At 40.6% G+C, this 22,463-nt stretch overlaps 1 protein-coding gene across 2 annotated transcripts in view; it reads right to left on the minus strand.

Annotated features, from left to right (window-relative positions):
• Window positions 1-22,463, minus strand: part of MROH8 (maestro heat like repeat family member 8) — a 59,267-nt gene that overhangs the window by 7,750 nt on the left and 29,054 nt on the right. Inside the window, exons 9-19 of one of the 2 annotated variants that reach the window (XM_068986663.1) lie at window positions 19,912-20,047; window positions 17,822-17,940; window positions 14,998-15,150; window positions 13,165-13,325; window positions 9,171-9,306; window positions 5,621-5,811; window positions 3,932-4,069; window positions 3,349-3,463; window positions 2,897-3,037; window positions 2,390-2,554; window positions 1,191-1,346 (exon numbers count right to left, since the gene is read on the minus strand). In XM_068986663.1, coding sequence (XP_068842764.1) covers window positions 1,191-1,346; window positions 2,390-2,554; window positions 2,897-3,037; window positions 3,349-3,463; window positions 3,932-4,069; window positions 5,621-5,811; window positions 9,171-9,306; window positions 13,165-13,325; window positions 14,998-15,150; window positions 17,822-17,940; window positions 19,912-20,047 — 1,611 coding nt within the window. Of the gene's footprint in view, window positions 1-1,190; window positions 1,347-2,389; window positions 2,555-2,896; window positions 3,038-3,348; window positions 3,464-3,931; window positions 4,070-5,620; window positions 5,812-9,158; window positions 9,307-13,164; window positions 13,326-14,997; window positions 15,151-17,821; window positions 17,941-19,911; window positions 20,048-22,463 lie in introns of those variants that run through there. The other variant, XM_068986664.1, reaches the window with a different exon arrangement.

Raw genomic sequence — 22,463 nt, forward strand, 5'->3', positions numbered from 1 at the left:
GATATGAACAAAGTTTTTTAATGTATAAAATTTTTTTCAGATAAAGTTTTAAAACATGAAAAATAATACCTCAGAAATGATAACAAAATTTGAGATTTTGCATGATTTTTTCCGGTTTTATTTCTCAGCCTAGGTGGTAGGTAGGTGTATTGATGTTTTAAATTATGTTGTCAGTGCCAGTGATTCCTAACCTTATGGTAGATCCCTCCCCTTTGCTTAGGCCACCTTCTGAGGAGCCTTGACAGGCTGGCTAGAAGGGGTTCAAAGTCTGAAGGAAAATAAGCCTAGAGTCTTGACTGCTCTAGGCTTCGCCTGATTGCCAAAAGCTGGCTGGGGTGCAGGGTGGGGGTTAGGGATCAGTACTGTCTGTCCCATGTCTGTGACCTCTATGGGGCGCAATTTCCCATCACTTGGTTGGGAAGCTCTGACCTATACTTCACTGAGGTCTGAAATGTTTTATATTTATGGCTACAAGGCCATAACACTTCCCCCATAACAAGGTGCCAAGGTCCACCGTAATCTTTAGTCCTGTTTCTGAATCTTTCTGTAAGGAAGAGTATAGGTGGGTGGGAGCTCCAGCATTTTCCCAGACTCCTGACAGCCTAAACCCACCTCTCTGGTCGGCTGTAACTGGTGGTCACAGGACCTTGAAAAAGATCAGCTTCTGAGGTATGGGACAGTGCTAAAGATGATGCCATCCCTCCCACAGTTCTTATGGAGGAACCTCTGGGAGATTAAAGAGATTTCAAAGAAATCTCCAGATTTCAGAGAAGCTTCTCTCTTCCTGATTTACCCTCAACACTAGTCTATTTTTGTCTCAAGGCCACAAGGCTGTTCTTGAATTAAAGAGAAAAGACAACAGACTGTGATCATCATTCACAGAAAGAGTTTCTTGAATTGGGCAGTGTGTTGAGAGTTTTGGGCTAGGCTGAATATTGGAGGGGCTACAGAGAGATATAATAATACATGATTCTCACCCACATAAGATCATGATTTGCTACACAGAAATAAGGAGTAAGATTTTTCACGCAATTCACTTAGGTAAAATAATTGAAAGGAAGCCTGTGCCAGAGGAAATGGGGAGTACAGATGGTACCACAGAGTCCCTGCCCTCGGAGAAATGAGTGCCTGTTTGCAGAGTTGGCTCTGGATCTTATTCAGGACTAAAAGAAGTTAACAGTAGGCATTACCGCAGCAATTGCATCATTCTCATCCTGAGAATACAGAAGAAGTGGGACCAAGCTGTCCAGGACTTGGCTCTCTACACCCTTCTTATCTGTGTATTTCACAGACTTTATGGAGGCTCCAAAGAGGGTCATGGAGAAACGATGAACATCCGGTCTTACCTATGGAGGATGTTCAAAGGGAAGCAACTCACTGAATGTGTTCATGCTTAACTTATACGAGCTCTAGGTTGGCTGAAATGCCAGTCCTAAGGAGGATATTTAGATGTTGGTAGCTGAGAGCAAGAAACCAAATATATGTGGAGATAGTCACATTTGCTGCTTTGCATAGCTCATTCTCTCACTCTAAGAATGCATCATCACTGCTTGTATCTGCTCCTAGTATTAACCATCCACTCAAGCTGGGCTTCCCAGGTGGTGCTATTGGTAAAGGACCTGCCTGCCACTGTAGGAGATGTAAGAGATGCTGCTTTGATCTCAGGGTTGGGAAGATCCCCCAGAGGAGGGCATGGCAATCCACTCCAGTATTTTTGCCTGGAGAATCCTATGGACAGAGGAGTCTGGCGGGCTACAGTCCATGGGGTCACAAAGAGTTGGACACAACTGAAGTGACTTAGCACATACACAGCACATGCTGTTTTGCTGAAATTAAAAATTCCAGCCTTGGCATATTTCACTCTTCAGAATGTGGTTCATTGTGCCACATATATTTCTCCTTTATTTTTGGCTGGGCCACTTAGCATGCAGGATCTTAGTTCCCCGACCAGGGATGAAACCCACACCTCCTGCAGTGGAAGCATAGAGTCTTAACCACTAGATAGCCAGGGAAGTCTCCCCGTGTATTTTTTTTTTTTTGACAGATCTTTGGGATCTGGGATGGAGACATAAGTTTAGTCCACTATCCTGACCTAGTCCTGATTGCTCCTTGAAAGAAAAGACACTGTCTTTTCTTATAGAAACTCCTTCATCCCAGGAAGTACGGGAGTACCTTGGCAAGTCTCTATGCCTCAGTTTTTTTTAATCTGAATAACAGTAACACCAGCCCTACCAACATCACGAGTTACCTAGAAGGGTCTTAAGAGATTTGAAAGTGCTCTTAACAAAAAAGTACAATCTAAAATAGAGTTATTACTATCCCAACTTCGGTTTGCTGTTATGCCAATTACCTTCCCCCTAGGAAAGTCTCTCCTCTCCCCTTATCTTACATCACCAAATAAGGAGAAGAGGGTCCTCATCATGGCACTCAGGGTGGTGAAATCCATGGTCCTGACGAATTGCAGGAGTATCTGAATGGCTAACAAAACAATCTTCTCGTCAGATTCACATAAAAGGTCTAGGATGCACGGCAGCAGGCTCTTGATGTCTTCCCTCTGTGTGCCCAAAACAGCGAATCACCACCACTCCCGATGGCACTTCCTTTGTTACCAGAGTAGGGCTTCCCGCCTGTGCTCTGTCCTTGGTGCTTGTTGAGTCTTTGGTTGTCTTGGCCAGCCCAGAACAGAGAATTAAAGAGGCCCTGATGCCATCTTTCAGTATTGGCAGGACTGATACATAGAGAAGTCAAAAGAACTTATGTACATATGTATACCTGTGGCTGATTCATGTTGATGTATGGCAGAAACCAACACAATATTGTGTAGCAATTATCCTTCCATTAAAAATACATAACTTTTAAAATTAATTAATTAAGAAAATAGAATCGGTGGTCTTACCATTTCCTCCTGTCTGGTAAGATAGCACAGTCCCCGCAGGGCAAGAATTTTAAAGAGATTATTTTCAAGAAGTAGCCAGTCTTTCAAGCGGGCAACACAGTATATGCTGGGAAATCGCCGAGCCACTGGACTCTGAAGAAGCTGAAAGAACCCAGAAGGTGGCCAAAGAAGTTACCTTTTAGCCCTTTTTCATGGGGGGAGCCAGCTTCCCATCAACTTTAAAACACCTATTTTCCTTTGAAACTTCTACTCTACAGCACATACATTACAGGATGATGCTTCCACTGCAGGGACCTAAGGAACACTGAATATGTGGACAAAACAACTTCAATAAGGTTAAATTTGGACCATTTCTATCCTATGTCTGAACTGGACTTGGACATGGCCTAGGAAGGCTGGTACAGCTGCCTTATAGGCTTCCTGAATACATACAGCCTCTGAAGAAGTCCTACCTCCACAAAAAAGCCTGCCGATGTGAGCTTATGTTTCTCATTCCCTCGGTTAAGAAAAGGCACTAACAGGTACATGACCTTATGTGCAAGGAGGTGATTCCTCTCCAGCAATGCACTGCAAAACAGAACACAGAACAACTCTCAGAAATGCTCTTATTCACAGAGCAATCTTCCCAGGGCAGGGGTAGGGGGTGAGGGGGCTCTCAAGTTTTTCCTCAGCTTCAGGTGCACAGGAGGGTAAGTTCAGTTCAGTTCAGTCACTCAGTTGTGTCCAACTCTTTGCGACCCATGGACTGCAGCATGCCAGGCTTCCCTGTCCATTACCAACTCCCGGAGTTTACTCAAACTCATGTTCACTGAGTTGGTGATACCATCCAACCATCTCATCCTCTGTCATCCCCTTCTCCTCCCGAGGGTAAGGCAGGGGTGAAAATTTTAGCTGGAATTATGGGCATTTGCCCATTCTGGGATGAGAAGGTTATTCAACTTTGGTGGCTGTGATAACTAAAAGGGGTGTTGGGGGGGGGAATTACCTTAAAACACAGCTGATTTAGAGCAGGGATGCATGGCAAGGAAGTCTTACTTGGCAAGGAGGGATACTCCCTGAAGATGGCAATCTTTTCCTTCCAGAAGGGTCCATCCTTTATTCTTTTCCATGATGTTGAATTCCTGCCAGCAGAATGTTCTGAGGAGGAGAGTCTTTGTAGCCTGTATGGCGAAGCTAATCCAACAAAAACAGTACAAGTAAATACAGTACAGGTTCCTCCAACCCAAGAGCATAAAATCACCTGCTCTCCCAAGGAAGGCCATGTATTGATAGCTGCTGGACTGTAATTCTCTTCTTTCTAGATTTTCCTAAAGATGCTCAGTGAAAGGCCCTTCACACAAACTCTAAGCATAAAGAAATCCAATAAAATTGTGTTTCCCGGGGAGAATGGGAAGGAGTCTATGGTAAAACAAATGATGTACGATGCTAAACTGAGAGTCACTGCTTTTTTCTTTACAGCTTTATTTGGATAGAACTTATACCCCCCTAAAATTTACTCAATTGCTTTTGAAAACTACTTATTGAACTAGTATTTTGGACATAACATCAGAGAATCTTGAAGCTGGAAAGGTCCTTGGAGAATACCTAGCCTGAACTCACTTACAGATAGGAAAATAGGCACAGAACAACAGAAAGATTTGCCCAGAGTACAGAGCTATTTAAAGGAATGAGAATCAGGACTTCGCTCGAGGTCCCGTGGTGAAGAATCTGACTGCCAGTGTAGAGGACAAGGCTTTGATTCCTGCTCCAGGAAGCTTTCACATGCAGCAGGGCAACTAAGCCTGTGCATCACAACTGTGGAGTCTTGCACTCGAGCTACCACGACCACTGAGTCCATGCACCGAGAGCCCAGGTTCCACAGTGAGAAGCCATGGCAATGAGAAGCAACTAGAGAGTAGCCCCCAACTTGCTGCAACAAAAGAAAGCCTACATGCAGCGACAAAGACCCAACAGAACCTGAAATAAATACTTAAACAAAAAATGAATGAGAATCAGAACTCAAGTTCTTCTGCCTCTTAGTCAGGCATTCTTAAATATTCCACATTAGAGCACTTCCTCAGAAAGAAACCCATGTGCCCCAGAAATATTGAGAAATTTCTATTGAGACCCTAAAGGAAAATTCAAAAATACCTCCCTATACATGAAGCAGAAATGAGAAAATGCTCAGCTTTGGATCAGTATGGTCTTGGAGGTAGGTTTAAGGCTGTCTCGGTTGTCTCTTGTCACTACCTGATTTATCAAGAAAGGGCTGGCATGCTATCATCCATTATTTTGCAGGGCATCTGAACTCAGATAGCCAAATTTGCCTTGACACCAGTAAGACTGGGCTTCCGTGGTAGTTCAGCTGGTAAAGAATCTGCCTGCAATGCAGGAGACCCCCGATTGATTCCTAAGTAGGGAAGATCTGTTGGAGAACGGATAGGCTACCCACTCCAGTATTCTTGGGCTTCCCAATATTCCTTGGCTCAGATGGTAAAGAATTTGCCTGCAATGCAGGAGACCTGGGTTCAATCCCTGGGTTGGGAAGATCTCCTGGCAAAGGGTACGGCTACCCATTCCAGTATTCTGGCCTGGAAATTTTCATGGACAGAGGAGCCTCATGGACTTCAGTCCATGGGGTCTCAATGAGTCGGACATGACTGAGTGACTTTCACCAGTAAGACCAAAGAGAGCCAGTGAGAGCACAGAATGATTCCTGGTCAACAAAATCACAATGGACAGTACCACAAGGGAGTGACCTCTGAAGACACTTCCTGTTCTGGGTACAGGCCACTGGGGATGGCAACATCAGACATGGTGAGGCCAATGGCATGGTGAACCTGGACAAGCAGTGTCATGAGCAGCTGAGGAAAGAGCCGGAACGTAGCTGCTCGGAGTCTGTTCCCCACAAACACCTCATAAAGGGCATCTGTCACCTGTGGAGAAAAGCACACAGCAGAGCTGAACACCCGCTAGTCCTAAGTCTTGCTTTCGTTCTACTTCTGCTTGTTCCAGAACGTGCTTTCTGGTTCTACTAAATCACAGGCGGAACAGCAGTGGTAAGCAATGCAGGGGCATGAAAGTGACAGGGGAATGGGATAGGAGTGAAGTTGTCACTAAAAGTTGCCACAGTGAGGGGCATCCTGAAATCCAGAAGGAAACTATAAGGAAACCATTCACATATTTGACCACATACAAATTTAAAGCCCAGGCAAAAAGAAAATTGTCCATAAACAAAGTCGGATGACAGATAATTTGAGAAATGCGATAGTTTTGATATATACAATGCCTTTATATGTCAGGAGGAACAAATGAAAAGGCCTGCTACTCAAAGTGTGGGAAGTGTAGGCCACCTATCAGGAGCACTGGTGTCACCTGGAGCTGATTAGAAATGGAGAATCGCAAGCACCCCTCCTCCAGCCCAGAATGTCTGCATCGGATAGTGTATTTCAATTAGATCCTTAGATGATGGTGGTTTGCATGTGTATTAAAACTGAGAAGCACTGGTGTGTAGGACATGAAGAAAGAAGAAACATAAATGACCAACTGAAAAACATACATAAATGTTGAACCTTGCCAATGATGGAACTGTAATTAGAATATGCTCCTTTTTCACCTAGCAGCTAGACAACAATGTTCGGTGTGGCAAGGCCATGCTCACACGTGATGACAGAAGGGCAGTGTTCTAGAGGGTCATTTGGGAACAGTACCAAAAGTTTAAATGAGCCCACCATTTGGCCCAGAAATTCCCCTTCAATGGACTTTATCCTATGAAAATAATTGGGTATGTATAACAAAATTGATGCAAGCATGATTAAGTTTGCTATAGCACTGTTTTCATGACAAAAGTTTGAAAAGTGTCAAATGGTCACTAATAGGAAACAATAATGAAATAAATGGTTCTGTGTCGTGTATTACCTATTTTTTTTATTTTTTTTATTTTTTTTATTTTTGGATTAAATTTAATATTTATTTTATTTTTATTATTATGATATTTATTTTCAACACAATTCTCTAATTATGTCCATGTTTTCCTTGAAATTCACTTAATAAATTTCCATTTTCTTGGGAGTCAATCATCATTTAAGCAAAATAACTGGAAAGTGCTGCATTATGATATTTCCAACAAATACGTTTAAAATTACTTGGAAGACCATCCTTAACAAGTTGAAAAATATGGATTCTAAGTTTAAGTGAGCAGTAACGAGAGGCCTAGTAAATGACACGCATTGTTTTAGGTAACAACACTTTGAAACAACTCAAACATTTCTACACATCAGTTTTTCAGATGTTCATACCATTGTACAAGTTTTTTCTTTGGAAACTTACCTTTCCTCTTTCATTTCCCTAAACTCAGGTTTATAATGAAGGGACAAATTAACTGCATTTATTTTGTTGAGAGTTTTTGTTAGCATGCTGTTAACATTTCATCACGAAACAGTTAAACATTTTAAATACTAGTGTTTGGTAGAAAAAAGAAAGTGCAACTCATTGCCAGGGTCAATTCATATATAAAATGAATTATATGAAATTAAGCTAAGCAGGTTTAACTTCATATAATTTGGGGATATTGCATATATATAACATATATATTATAGAGAGAGTAAGTTTCACCATTTTTTCTTTGCCCTAATGAATCATAAGAGTTGTGCACATTCTGCTTTGGAACCACTGCTCTGCTGCTAAGTCACTTCAGTCGTGTCCGACTCTGTGCGATCCCATAGACGGCAGCCCACCAGGCTCCCCCGTCCCTGGGATTCTCCAGGCAAGAACACTGGAGTGGGTTGCCATTTCCTTCTCCTACCTATTTTTTTTTAAAGGTAATTAAAACCAATTACTATGCAGCTATGAAAAGGGTAACAGAGAGCCCTACATATTGATACAGAAAGTAGTTTGTGTATGGTTAAACGAAAAACAGCAGGTCATCAAATGGTATGTACTGTGATGTTATTAATACACTTATAGAATTTTATAGACTAATCAGATTAAATATATACCTTTATCTGCCCTAACACCTAAAACTGCACTAAAAGGACATTTTAGGGATTTTTAAAAAGGCATAAACCCACAAGAACAGACAGCATAAGAGAGAAGACAGTAGCAGATTAGAGACTTAGACTGAAAGCTAAAAAAATAAGTATGATAACTTAGGTCAGAGAAAGCAGAACTATAAACTGGTAGGGAATAAAATAAAGTAAAAAAGTAGTCGTGAAGTGGAGTGGAAGAGGGGTGGATTAGAAGTTTCATTAGTTTGGAGTTTGCTTTAATAATATAAACTATTACATACAGGATGGATAAACAACAATGTCCTACTATATAGCATAGAGAACTATATTTGATATCATGTGATAAACCATAATGGAAAAGAATATGAAAAAGAATATACATATATATATGAATAACTGAATCACCTTCCTATATAGTAGAAATTAATACATTATTAATAAAATGAAATAAAATAGACATGGATATGTGGGAGGCTGTGCATGCAGAGGGGCAGGGAATATATAGGAACTCTCTGTACTTTTCTGCTCAGTTCTGCTGTGAGCCTAAAACTGCTCTAAAAAAATTTATTTAAAAGTAAAAATATAGATGGAAAAAGTATGCCAAGTACATATTCAAGAAGTTTATACATTATAAACACTTTTTTAGGGACATGGTATAGCCATGAGCTAAGAATAGTTTATTGATTTTTAAAGGATTATTTAAAAATATATCCAAAAATATGTGGTGGAGACTGGAGACTATATGTGACCTGAAAAACCTAAAATATATACCACCTGGTCCTTTACGGAAAAAGTTTGCCAACCTCTGCTCAATGTGGGCCTTTGGGAGATATCCCTGGTGGTCCAGTGGTTAAGACTCTGCCCTTTCATGCAGGAGGTGTGTGTTCGATCTCTGGTCAGAGAACTAAGATCCTGCATGCTGCGAGGTGTGGCCAAAAAATATTAAATAAAAAATAGAAAATAAAAACAATTTTTCAAAGGGAGACCTTTGGTTTCTATTTTATATTCTTCTATATTCTTTGAAATGTTTGTACTCTCTTGACTATGATGATACCCATTTTTTAAAAGACAAGAAAAAGAATGTTTAAGACAGATGAAACCATACTGACTCCTTCACTCATCTCAGCCTGCTCCACATCCATCCCTTGGTGGTGACGCTGGTGGATTTATAAATGGATGAGGGAAACAAACTTTGAGAGGAACCAAAACACTCTCCAGATGGTGCTGGGCCAATTATCCAGCAGGGCCATGGTGGGTTAAAGTTGGAGGGGCAAAGCTCAAGGGCTTACAGCAACAGCCACATAGGCCATCTTCTCCTGGGTGCCAGAATCATGGCATTTCTGCAGCTTCCTCAGGAGTCTCCAGAGAATCCAGGTTGTTTTGGGAAGCTCCACCTCCAGAGTTCTCCACAACTCAGCCAGATGCCTAGAAATCCCAGAGGAAGAGGGTTCAGAAGAATGGCTTATCCTGGGCCAACCATGACCACGAGCTTCCCAGAATCCGTCTGGAATCCAATCTATAAGAGGTTTTCCTCTGAGGCTCAGTTCTTCAGAATTGCTATCTGATTTCACAACAGTAACTCCCAAGGTTTCATAGCCTCAAGTTCCCACAACCTCAACATGGATGTTAAGACCATTCACAAACTGGTCCTAACATATCTTTCCAATCTCACAACTTCCCTATCACATACTCTGTACTCCAAGTTTCCTACGTCATTTTCATTTCTAACAGAGTCTATAGTTCTTACTTGACCTAAAGCAATAGTCTTCCAAGAACTAGAACAAACACAAAAATATCTAATAATGCTAAAATTACATTTAAATCAATCGAATATAGTTAATACTTTATACCAAATCATATATTTTACATAAGAATCTAGTGCATTAATAGGTAAGCTGAACCAAGTAGTAAAGATTTAAAAACAGTGTTCCAGAGAAATACACAAAATTAAGACCACTGAACAATCTGTATTAACTCATTTTTCTTCTGGATGAGTAAAAGTTCTCCTTTATTCCTTTTCCGGTAAGTGGCCTGAGGTGACCTCTAAAAATGGTGCGCTATTCACTCGACCCAGAAAACTCCACAAAATCATGCACATCAAGAGGTTCAAATCTTCGTGTTCACTTTAAGAACACTCGTGAAACTGCCCAGGCCATAAAGGATATGCATATCCAAAAAGCCACCAAATATCTGAAGGATATCACTTTAAAGAAGCAATGTGTGCCATTCCATTGTTACAACGGCTGAGTTGGTAGGTGTGCACAGGCCAAAGAGTGGGGCTGGATGCAGGGTTGGTGACCCTAAAAATTTTTACTGTATTTTTTACTGAATTTTTACTGAACATGCTCAAAAATGCAGAGAGCAATGCTGAACTTACGGGCTTAGATGTAGATTCTCTGGTCATTGAGCACATCCAGGTGAACAAAGTCCCCAAAATGCGGTGCAGGACTTACAGAGCTCATGGTTGGATCAACCCTTACATGAGCTCTCCCTGCCACATTGAAATGATCCTTATTGAAAAAGAACAGATTGTTCCTAAACCAGAAGAGGAAGTTGCACAGAAGAAAAATATATCCCAGAAGAAACTGAAGAAACAAAAACTTATGGCCAGGGAATAAATGCCACAAAAAATAAGTGCAAAAAAAGTAAAAAAAAAAAGTTCTCCTTAATTTGATGCATTGGGGTAAAACGTCTTTCAGCTTCCCTGGTGGCTCAGACAGTAAAGCGTCTGCCTATAGTGTGGGAGAGCTGGGTTTGATCCCTAGGTCAGGAAGATTCTCTGGAGAAGGAAATGGCAACGGACTCCAGTAATTTTGCCTGGAAAATCCCATGGACGGAGGAGCCTGGTAGGCTACAGTCCACGGGATCGCAAAGAGTCGGACACGACTGAGTAACTAAACTTTCTTTCAGCTTACAGAAAACATTAGCACTGCACCAAGACATTATATGAAACCCATTCATTGAAGCCAGTTTTGAAACAATTTGCAAACAGTTTAAAGCTGAGAAATCTTCAGCAAGTAGTGCTGGGAAACCTGCATGTAAATCAATGAAATTAGAACACTCCCTCATACCATACACAAAAATAAACTCAAAATGGCTTAAAGACTTAAATATAAGACATTAAACTCCTAGACCATAAAACTCCTAGAAAAGAACATAGGCAAAACACTGTCTGACATAAATCGTAGCAATATTCTCTTAGATCAGTCTCCCAAGGCAAAAGAAATAAAAGCAAAAATACACGAATGAGACCTAATCAAACCTAAAAATTTTGCACAGCAAAGGAAACCATAAACAAAACAAAAAGACAACCTACAGACTAGGAGAATATATTTACAAACAATGTGACTGATAAGGGCTTATGAACAGGTCATACAGCTTAGTATAGAAACAAACAATCCAATCAAAAGATGGGCAGAAGACCTAAACAGTCATTTCAAAGAAGACATACAGATGGCCAACAGGCACATGAAAAGATGTTCAATATCGCTAATTATTAGAGAAATGCAAATAAAAACTACAATGAGATATTATCTCACACCTACTAGTCAGAATGGCCACCATCAAAAGTTTACAAATAATAAATGCTGGAGAGGGTGTAGAGAAAAGTGAACCCTCCTTCACTGTTGGTGGGAATGTAAACTGGTGCAGTCACTATGGAAACAGTATGGAAGTTCCTTAAAAAACTACAAATAGAGTTGCCATATGATCCAGCAATTTTACTCCTGAGTGTATATCTGAAAAAGACAAAAACTCTAATTCGGAAACATATGCATACCAATGTTTATAGTGGCACTATTTACAATAGCCAAGACATGAAAACAACTTAAGTGTCTATCAACAAATGAACTGATAAAGATGTGGTATATATACACAATGGAATATTAGTCAGCCATAAAAATGAATAAAATATTGCCATTTGCAGCAACATGGATGGACCTAGAAATTATCATATTATGTGTAGTCAGCCAAAGACAAACATTATCTAGTATCATTTACATACAGACTTTAAAAAAATGATACAAATGAACTTTTTAATAAAATAAAAACAGACTCACAGACATAGAAAACAACTTATGGTTACCAAAGGGAAAACTGGGGGGTGAGGGATAAATTAGGAGTTGGGAATTAACAGTTACATACCACCATACAGAAAATAGTTAAACAACAAGGAGTGACTGTATAGCAAAAAGAACTATTAATATATTCAATATCTTGTAATAACCTAGAATGGAAAAGAATCTGAAAAGAATCTAGAAAAAATGTGAATACGAACACTGAATCACTTTGCTGTATACCTGAAACCAACATAACACTGTAAGTCAAATATACTTCAATTTTTAAAAAGCTAAGAAATCTTTCTTTCAAAACAGTAATTACCCAGAATGACAGTATATAAAGCAGATAAATAGAAGGGTTGCTCTGGTTAAAGTGGGATGGGGCCTGGATGCCCCATTGCCTTCCCCATAAAGCATTTCCTGGAACTTCCAGGGTGCCTTGCCTCCAACTCAAAACCACTAGTCATAAAAAAGCTTCTTCTTTGTTCCCTCTCTGTGATTCTATTCTTATTTATGTATATATTTATACTTTATTATATATATATATATTTATACTTTTTTTACATATATATCTGTTTTTTGGCTAAATTTTTCTCAAATGTATTGCAGATATCATGACATTCACCCCTAAATCTCCCTTAAATTACCTGTCTCTTAAGAATAAGGAAATTTTCTACATATTATTATTTCACAACTAAAATTACATTAATTTAGTAATTAGTATATATATTTCAATCTCTTGAAAATTTTCTTTTATAGCTTTTGCTTTTCTTTCAGAATCCAATCAAAGTCATTAATTGCATTTGGTTATGGCATCACTGACTCGATGGACATGAGTCTGAGTGAACTCTGGGAGTTGGTGATGGACAGGGAGGCCTAGCGTGCTGCGATTCATGGGGTCGCAAAGAGTTGGACACAACTGAGCGACTGAACTGAACTGATGTCACTTTAGTGTCTTTTTATCTAGAACAGTGCCTTGGGAACAATTATTTTCTTTCATGATAAGTTTTTTGAAGAGTTCAGTCCAACTATCTTGTAAAATGTTCTTCATTCTGGATTGTTTCCTTATTTTAGGCATTATGTTCTGATTTACCCTGCAGACATCTGTCTATATCATATCTCAACAAGAACATCCTTAGATTTTTGAGGGCAACCCTGCTCCACGGTACTCAGAGGTGTAGCACACACCCCTATTTAATCCAGAGGCTGCAGCAGATTCCGTTACCTGTCATATGGTACCGGGTGACACAGAAGGTGGTTGATCACTGTATCTGTGTACTTGGGCCTGGACATAAGCAGACTCACAATATTTGTGATTTGTTGGCGAACATTAGGCTGGCTGCTTGTGGAGAGCAGGGCACAGATAACGCCCATAATTTCTGGCACCTGAAGAAGGAAAAGAAATCGCTTAAGACCTTACTGCTGTGGGACATTGATAGTTACTGAGGATACTGTAGTTATTTTGAAGAGGTCCTGGGGGTGACTTTTAATACAGAATGTTTATTATTTTTCAAAAAGTTTATTATTATCAAGACTACTTAAAGTATACCTGTATGAATGCATATGCACATAAAAGGATTTGGAAAAACATATATCCAAACATATTAATGGGTCTTTGAGTGATGGGATATTTACATTTTTGCTTATATATTTTTTCTAATTTTTCCTTAAAGATTATGCATTGTTTTTATAATAAGACAAACTTATAAAAGCTGGAAGGAGGTTGGTTTTTCCCCACTCTGGCTCTGAGAATGGCAGGGGAGTCATAGCTGCCTTCCTCCTACAGAAGTTTATCATATTCAGGTAAATTAAACAAGAGCCACTGGACTTGATCCATTTCTTTGCTTGGACTGCTCTTCCTGCTCCTAGACTTGTGGCTCAAGGTCTCTGTTAAAATGTCAGCTTTTCAAAAGGCAGTCCTTAGTAGCCTTATATAAAATAGCTGTTCTTACCACCAGCTGCCAGAAACGGTTTGAGGATGGGCATGTGATGACATTCTGGCCAATGAACATGGAGGAAAATCAGCTGGGGGCTTCTGGGAAAGATTTTTCTCTCTGATTAAAGGCAGGCAACCTCTCTCTGTTGGGTAGTCTTATCTGCTTAGAGAGTTGGAAATTGTGGTGGCTGTCTTACTTATGAATATATGAACAGATTAAGTGGGAATGATGGAAAAACCCCTGGCTCTCTTATAAAGCTGCTGAGTCGCTGGACCCATCCTAGAAAATATACCCTACTTCCAGACTTCTTAATATATGAGCTGATAAACCCTTTGTATAAGCTTCTCACAAATTTTTTTTTTTTACAGCTGAAAGCACCCAAAAGATACAAATGCCCATTTCACCATCTTCCAAAATAGTACTGATCTTTTTGTATCTTTGCTATTTTAATAGATTAAAAAATGGGTTTTCATCACTTTAAAATTATTTTAATTTTTATCGAAGTGCAACCTGCACACAATTTTAAAAGTCCAGTGGTATTCAAGGCTCTCTCCGGCCTATTCCCCAGGTCCACATTCCAGAGACAACTACTTTCATCCATTTTATCTCTCCCAGTATGTCCTTCCACATTTATAGATGATATAACCATATTGTTATTTCTTCATGTATCAATTTCATTAAAATAAATTCTCTTGATTTTAAATTTACTAAGTTAGCCTCCCTCTAGGATCACTGATGGCTTGATTTTTAAAATTTTGGTACCTTTAACTAACCCAAATGAAGATCTAAACTGGAGTTACCATTCTCATCTATGTTAATTATATTTTCCAAAAAAAACTACAATCTTTTGGAAAATAGGGGCCATACCTCAGATTAAAAAAAAAAAAAAAAAACGAAAACCTGCCATCCCTAGCTGTGTACATAGTGGTTGTATATGCTTGTTGAATGCATGATTTTTCACCATTAACTAAATTGACTAAGGCTTTGACCGTGGTCTTTCAGTGGTTGTTCTCAGTTGTATTCTGCTGAATAGGAACAGCAGGAGAGACCTTAGCATCTGTAGGTGGGGACAGGTCTCTGCCTGCATTTTAAACTCGGGAAATGTCCGCTGAGAGCTTTACCTTCTCAAACCGGGACTGTGCTTTCTTCACCAATGCTATCAGCAATTTCCCCGCTGACCGCTGCATGTGGGGAGGCTTCAGGTTTTTCAGGCCATCCAGGGTAGCCATTAGAAACTGGTAGAGCTCGTTGGAATTGAGAAAAACTTCGAAGACCTGAGATGATTTAGGGAAAATGAACTTTCAAGATGGATTGTTTAACAGGAAGAGTCCTGAACAAGAAACAATTCTAAGTCAACAATCAGAGAAGCATACAAAGACGTTCAGGGCTCTTTGGTTCTATACTGTTTACAGAAGTGAAAAATTGGGAGCAAACCAGTGTCCCAAGGGACTGTGCATGGTTTCTTACAACTCTGACTTTTAGAAAGACGCTTGGACTGACTTCTCTGACCGTCGGATGGTTAGGACTCTGTGCTTCCACTACAGGGAGCATGTGTTTGATTCCTGGTTGAGGAACCAAGATCCTGCAAGCTGTGGCTCATGGCCAAAGATAAAAAAAGCTTGATTACTGAGATCCTCAGAAAGAGCGACACATGATACTTTTATAGAAATAAGAATTAAGGAAAGGCCCTAAAGCTCTATGGATGACAGGAACCCAAGCTTAGCTAAAATAATTTGGAGATGATTTATTAAAATAATGTGTTATTCTGCTTCTCATTGTACTTTCAGCTCAGTTCAGTCGCTCAGTTGTGTCCCACTCTTTGCGATCCCATTTAGCAGGCCAGGCTTCCCTGTCCATCACCAACTCCCAGATCTTCCTCACTCAAACTCATGTCCCTCGAGTCAGCGATGCCATCCAACCATCTCATCCTCTGTGGTCCCCTTCTCCTGCCTTCAATCTTTCCCAGCATCAGGGTTTTTTTTCCAGTGAGTCAGTTCTTCGCATGAGGTGGCCAAAGTATTGGAATTTCAGCTTTAGCATCAGTCCTTCCAATGAATATTCAGGACTGATTTCCTTTAGGATGAACTGGTTGCATCTCCTTGCAGTCCAAGGGACTCTTAAGAGTCTTCTCCAACACCACAGTTCAAAAGCATCAATTCTTTGGCGCTCAGCCTTCTTCATAGTCCAACTCTCACATCCATACATGACTACTTGAAAAACCATAGCCTTGACTAGATGGACCTTTGTTGGCAAAGTAATGTCTCTTGCTTTTTAATATGCTGTCTAGGTTAGTCATAACTTTTCTTCCAAGGAGCAAGCTTCTTTTAGTTTCATGGCTGCAGTCACCATCTGCAGTGATTTTGGAGCCCCTCAAAATAAAATCTGTCACTGTTTCCATTGTTTCCCCATCTATTTGCCATGAAGTGATGGGACCAGATGCCATGATCTTAGTTTTCTGAATGTTGAGTTTTAAGCCAACTTTTTCACTCTCCTCTTCCACTTTCATCAAGAGTCTCTTTAGTTCTTCACTTTCTGCCATAAGGGTGGTATCATCTGAAAATTATTGATATTTCTCCCGGCAATATTAATTCTAGTTTGTGGTTCATCTATCCAGGCATTTCACATGATGTACTCTGCATCTAAGTTAAATAAAGCAGGGTGAGAATATGCAGCCTTGACATACTCCTTTCCCCATTTGTAACCAGTCTGTTGTTCCATGTCCAGTTCTAACTGTTGCTTCTTGACCTGCATACAGAGTTCTCAAGAGGCAGGTCAGGTGGTCTGGTATTCCCATCTCTTTAAGAATTTTCCACAGTTTGTATGTGACAGTGAATAAAGTCCTCCACATAATTATAATAGGTATAATCTACTAGGCACTTACCAAGTGATTGGCACTAAGCAAAGGATTTTCTGTACTGTATCTCATTTGACTCTCACAACAACTGAATTACCCTAATTTTTACAGATGCTCACATACAGATGAAGAAACTGATGTAAAGACAATTTGCCTGGTACCTTAGACCATACGTGAATAAGATCTGTAGGCTTTTTTTCTGCGTATCACCTACTGTTGCTTAGTCTCTCAGTTGTGTCCGACTCTTTTGTGACCCCATGGTCTGTAGCCCCAGGCTCCTCTGTCCATGGAATTTCCCAGGCAAGAATACTGGAGCGGGCTGCCATTTCCTCTGCAGGGGATCTTCCCAACCCAGGTCTCCTGCATTGGCAGGTGGGCTCTCTACCACCGAGCCACCAGGGAAGACCCTGATACCTAGAAGATGTTTAGCATTTGTGGAGCATTGAATAATTACATTAACAAAGAAGTGTATGGCTTTTTAATAGTTGTATTTGGATCAATTACACCCATTTTTTTTTTAATTAGAGTTTTCTTTTAAGTCTTTTTTGAACTTGTTACAATATTGCTTCTGTTTTATGTTTCGGTTTTTTGGCCACAAGGCATGTGGGATCTCACCTCCCCAACCAGGGATCAAATCCACACTCCTTGCATTGGAAGGTGGTCTTAACCCTTAGACCACCAGGGAAGTCCCTCAAATTCACCCTCTTGAGGTCTCTTTCTGTGACAAGGATTTACATTTGCAAGGGGTTGGGTGGGGTTAGGAGAGCAAACGGGCACAGAGCTGGTCTGAAAAAATGTCCACACAGTGATACTGGCCTCACTGGCGGTCTGACCTAAATCCCTTAAACTCACAGGGCAAAGTGTGTAACAATTATGGCCATTACCTCATCTCCAAACTATGAAATGTTCAGAAAGCAAATTCTCTGGGCAATCTTGTATGTTTAGTTTTATAAGAAATTAACAGACCTTTTCCCAAAGCAGTTTTATCATTTCACATTCCCATGAATAAATGTATGAGACTTCTGGTTGTTTCCCATCCTCTCCAACATTTTCAAGCTGTCTGTCTTTAAAATTTTAGTCATTCTGATTACCTGGGCAATTCTGAAGGGACAACTATAGAACTGTTTAATATTGTAGAGTTCTAGGAGTTCTCGACATCTTTTCACTGCTCTTTTCAAGTGTTGGCGATTTTTCTTGTTGTAAGTGACACCTGAGAAAATAATATAACATATTAATACTTTCTGACTTATTTCCTTTTCCTTGATTTTGCAAGTCTGGTTGATCTTCAGGTTGAAGTGGATCCCCAGTCTTATTTTTGTCTATTTCACTTGAGTAAAAATGCTCATTTTTACTTTTTACACCCCCTCCCAAAAAAATGGGGGAAGGAATGGATGTTAATCTGATTTGCTTATCTTCTGTGGAAGAGCAATATATAAAAAGAGCTGAAAGAAAAAATAAGAGCTCTTTGTAAGAGCTTTGAGTGATTTGGGAATACAAACGAGGCAAGTTAAACCAATTATTTCCCCATTGGGGAGGACTTTTGAGGAGTCTTCCTTCCTATGAAGCTTAGGTCCCGACAAAAATTTACACAGTTTTGTACTGAGTCTGATAGTTCTGCAATCAGAACTGTCTATGTGTCTAGTTTTGCTGATACTCAGTCTGCCAAGATGCCCTAACAGTGCTTTGTCTTGCTCCTGTTTTATTGTGACTCATCTTCACTGGAAATTTATCTCTAGGAAGTATCTGAGCTCATGGTTGATCTCTAGGAAGTATCTGAGCCTATGGTTGATCTATAGGAAGTATTTGAGCCCATGGCTGAGGATATTGTTTCTCCAACTATAAGCTCTTTGGGGGATGGGACCTTGCCTTGTCTTACTCACCAACGCATCCCTCAAACAAGAAGTGTTTCATAAATATTTGCTGAATGAACAACCAGCTGTGCTCCCGTGGCTATATGTCTCAGCAGACAAAGCTCATACTCAGAGCTTGGGAAGTAGAGCACTATGCTGTCCTTGGTATAAGCAAGCCCAGGCTGGGCAACTGCTGGGTAGGGATAAAATAGATGCAGACTCAACACTGGGGGAAGTCTGGGTTAGATATCTTCTGAAGTTTCTTCCAACTGTGGGGATCAGTGATTCACTCCTTGACCACCATGGCCCTCTCTTTGTTATTCAAACTCCCCAAGCTCATACCTGCTGAGCGTCCTTGCTCACACTGTTCCTTCTGCCTAATACACTCTTCTTATCACTTCACCTGACTAAATGTTACTTTTTAGGTCATCTTCAGAGAGGCCGTTTCTGAACCCCACAACTAGATTTGATCCTTACTCATGGCCTCTGTAATTTCCCTTCATAGCAGTCAAATGTTTATAAGAACAGTTATTTGTTGACCCTCTGATTCTCTGATGCTCCCACTAGATCATGTGTTACCCCTAAGGACTCTGTGTATGTGTGTGCACGCTTAGTTGTATCCGACTCTTTGCAACCCCACGGACTGTAGCCCACCAGGCTCCTTTGTCCATGGCATTTTCTGGGCAAAAATACTGGAGTGGGTTGCCATTTCCTTCTCCAAGGGATTTTCCCAACCCAGAGATCAAACCCATGTCTCTTGCATCTCCTACATTGGCAGGCAGATTCTTTACCACTGTGCCCCCTGCAAAGCCCACATAAGGATTGGACCACATATTCTGGTTACTGTTAGATCTGAGTAGTGAAAGAAGTAGCTCAGTCGTGTCCGACTCTTTGCGACCCCATGGACTGTAGCCCACCAGGCTTCTCCATCCATGGAATTTTCCAGGCATGAGTACTGGAGTGGGTTGCCATTTGACTCAGTAAACGTTTCTGGGATAAACACATAAAGGCAGAGCCAAGGGGATGGCAAGAACTTCTTCTATTTGCAACTAAACTAACTACTCCAGCTTGTCCACAGGGCCGCATGTTTTCTGCTCCAACTCCATGGGCATGCACATGGCTGATGCTGATGGGTCTGATCCAGTGTTATCCTTCTAATTATTAAGTCAGTGTGTCTCTATCTTTGCCTAGGAACGGGGTACCCTTCTCTCTATGAACCAGGGTAAAAGTCTTTCTAGAATGTGGGCAGTGAGTGCCCAGGGAGGCCTGGTGCTCTTTGTGCTATGCTGGAGAACTGACTCAGGGCCTCACTGCCTCCAGGAGCGCCTTACACTTCAGCCTCAGGGTGATGTGCAGCAGGTAGTGCATGCCCTCCGCCGCCTCCTCGGCCACCTCTTTCAGTGGGTCCCCACACAGCAGAGCCATCAGAGCCACCAGGTGTCCAAGTCTTTGGAATCGCACTGGAAGCTGATTAGGAAGCAAAAAAAGAAAAAAAAAAACAAACCATTAGACTGCACTGCATTTGGTGCCTCAGATTTCAACTGTAGAAGTAATTCTCCTGGAACCTCCTGCTCAAGAGAAGAGCCAGTGTTCTATCCAGCCCTTGGATCTTCTGGGTTAACATTTAACATGTGTAGATACAATATATCCAGCAGATGCTATTACATAGGACAAATTCTAATTTAAGTAAGCAACCTGAAAAAGGCTTTGTGTATAAAGATATTCTAGCACTGTTTTTATTATTTTTTCTTTTTAAATACTTATTTATTTTTGGCTGCACTGGGTCTTAGTTGCAGCATGTGGGATCTTTTGTTGTGGTGTACAGGCTTCTCTCTAGCTGTGGCTCTCCAGGTCAGTAGTTGCGGCTTACAGGCTTAGTTGCCCTGGGGCATGTGGTATCACAGTTCCCCAACTGGGGATGGAATCAGTGTCCCCTGCACTGGAAGGTGGGCTCAATCACTGGATCACCAGAGAAGTCTCTCTAGCATGGTTTTTAAAGACCACATATTCAAAATAATTGCCAATAGCAATAAGAACTATACTGTTCATGGGGTTCTCAAGACAAGAAAGCTGAAGTGGTTTGTCATTCCCTTCTCCAGTGGACCACGTTTTGTCAGTGGGAACGCACTGGTCATAGCAAACACCCTTTTCCAACAACACAAGAGATGACTCCACACATGGACATCACCAGATGGTGAACACTGAAGTCCGATTGATTATATTCTTTGCAGCCAAAGATGGAGAAGCTCTATATGGTCAGTAAAAACAAGACAGGGAGCTGACTGTGGTCCAGATCAGGAACTCCTTATTGCCAAATTCAGACTTAAATTGAAGAAAGTAGGGAAAATGACTAGGCCATTCAGGTATGACCTAAATCAATCCCTTACAATTATACAGTGGAAGTGACAAATAGATTCAAGGGATTAGATCTGATAGAGTGCATGAAGAAATATGGATGGAGATGTATAACACTGTACAGGAGGCGGTGATCAAAACCACCCCCAAGAAAAAGAAGAGCAAAAAGGGAAAATGGTTATCTGAAGAGGCCTTACAAATAACTGTGAAAAGGCAAAGGAAAAAAGAAAAGCTATACTCATCTGAATGCAGAGTTCCAAAGAACAGCAAGAAGAGATAAGAAAGCCTTCCTCAGTGATCAATGCAAAGAAATAGAGGAAAACAATAATTTTCTTTTCAAGAAAATTAGAGATACCAAGGGAACATTCCATGCAAAGATGAGCATAATAAAGGACAGAAATGGTATGGACCGAACAGAAGCAGAAGATATTAAGAAGAGGTGGCAAGAATACAAGAAGAACTGTACAAAAAAGATATTCATGACCAAGATAATCATGATGGTGTGATCACCCACCTAGTGCCAGACATCCTGGAATGTGAAGTCAAGTGGGCTTTAGGAAGCATCACTACGAACAAAGCTAGTGGAGGTGATGGAATTCCAGGTGAGTTATTTCAAATCCTAAAAGATGCTGCTGTGAAAATGCTGCACTCAATATGCCAGCAAATTTGGAAAACTCAGCAGTGGCCACAGGACTGGAAAAGGTCAGTTTTCATTCCAATCCCAAAGAAAGGCAATGCCAAAGAATGCTCAAACTACCGCACAATTGCACTCATCTCACATGCTAGCAAAGTAATGCTCAAAATTCTCCAAGCCAGGTTTCAACAGTATGTGAACTTAGAAATTCCAGATGTTCAAGCTGGATTTAGAAAAGGCAGAGGAACCAAAGATCAAATTGCCAACATCTACTGGATCATGGAAAAAGCAAGAGAGTTCCAGAAAAACATCTACTTCCGCTTTATTGACTATGCCAAAGCCTTGAACTGTGTGGATCACTCACAACAAACTGGAAAATTCTGAAAGAGATGGGAATACCAGACCACCTGACCTGCCTCTTGAGAAATCTGTGTGGAGGTCAGGAAGCAACAGTTAGAACTGGACATGGAACAAGAGACCGATTCCAAATAGGAAAAGGAGTATGTCAAGGCTGTATATTGTCACCCTGCTTATTTAAGTTATGATGCAGAATACATCGTGTGAAATGCTTGGCTGGATGAAGCAAAAGCTAGAATCAAGATTGCCGGCAGAAATATCAATAACCTCAGATATGCAGATGAAACCACCCTTATGGCAGAAAGCAAAGAGGAACTAAAGAGCCTTTTGATGAAAGTGAAAGAAGAGAGTAAAAAAGCTGGCTTGAAACTTAACATTCAAAAAATGAAAATCATGGCATCTGGTGCCATCACTTCATGGCAAATAGATGGGGAAACAATGGAAACAGTGATAGGTTTTACTTTCTTCAGCTCCCAAATCACTGCATGGTGATTGCAGCTGTGAAATTAAAAGATGCTTGCTCCTTGGAAGAAAAGT

Source organism: Capricornis sumatraensis, chromosome 15 (genome assembly GCF_032405125.1).
Source record: "Capricornis sumatraensis isolate serow.1 chromosome 15, serow.2, whole genome shotgun sequence".
NCBI classification, from domain to species: Eukaryota; Metazoa; Chordata; class Mammalia; order Artiodactyla; family Bovidae; genus Capricornis; species Capricornis sumatraensis.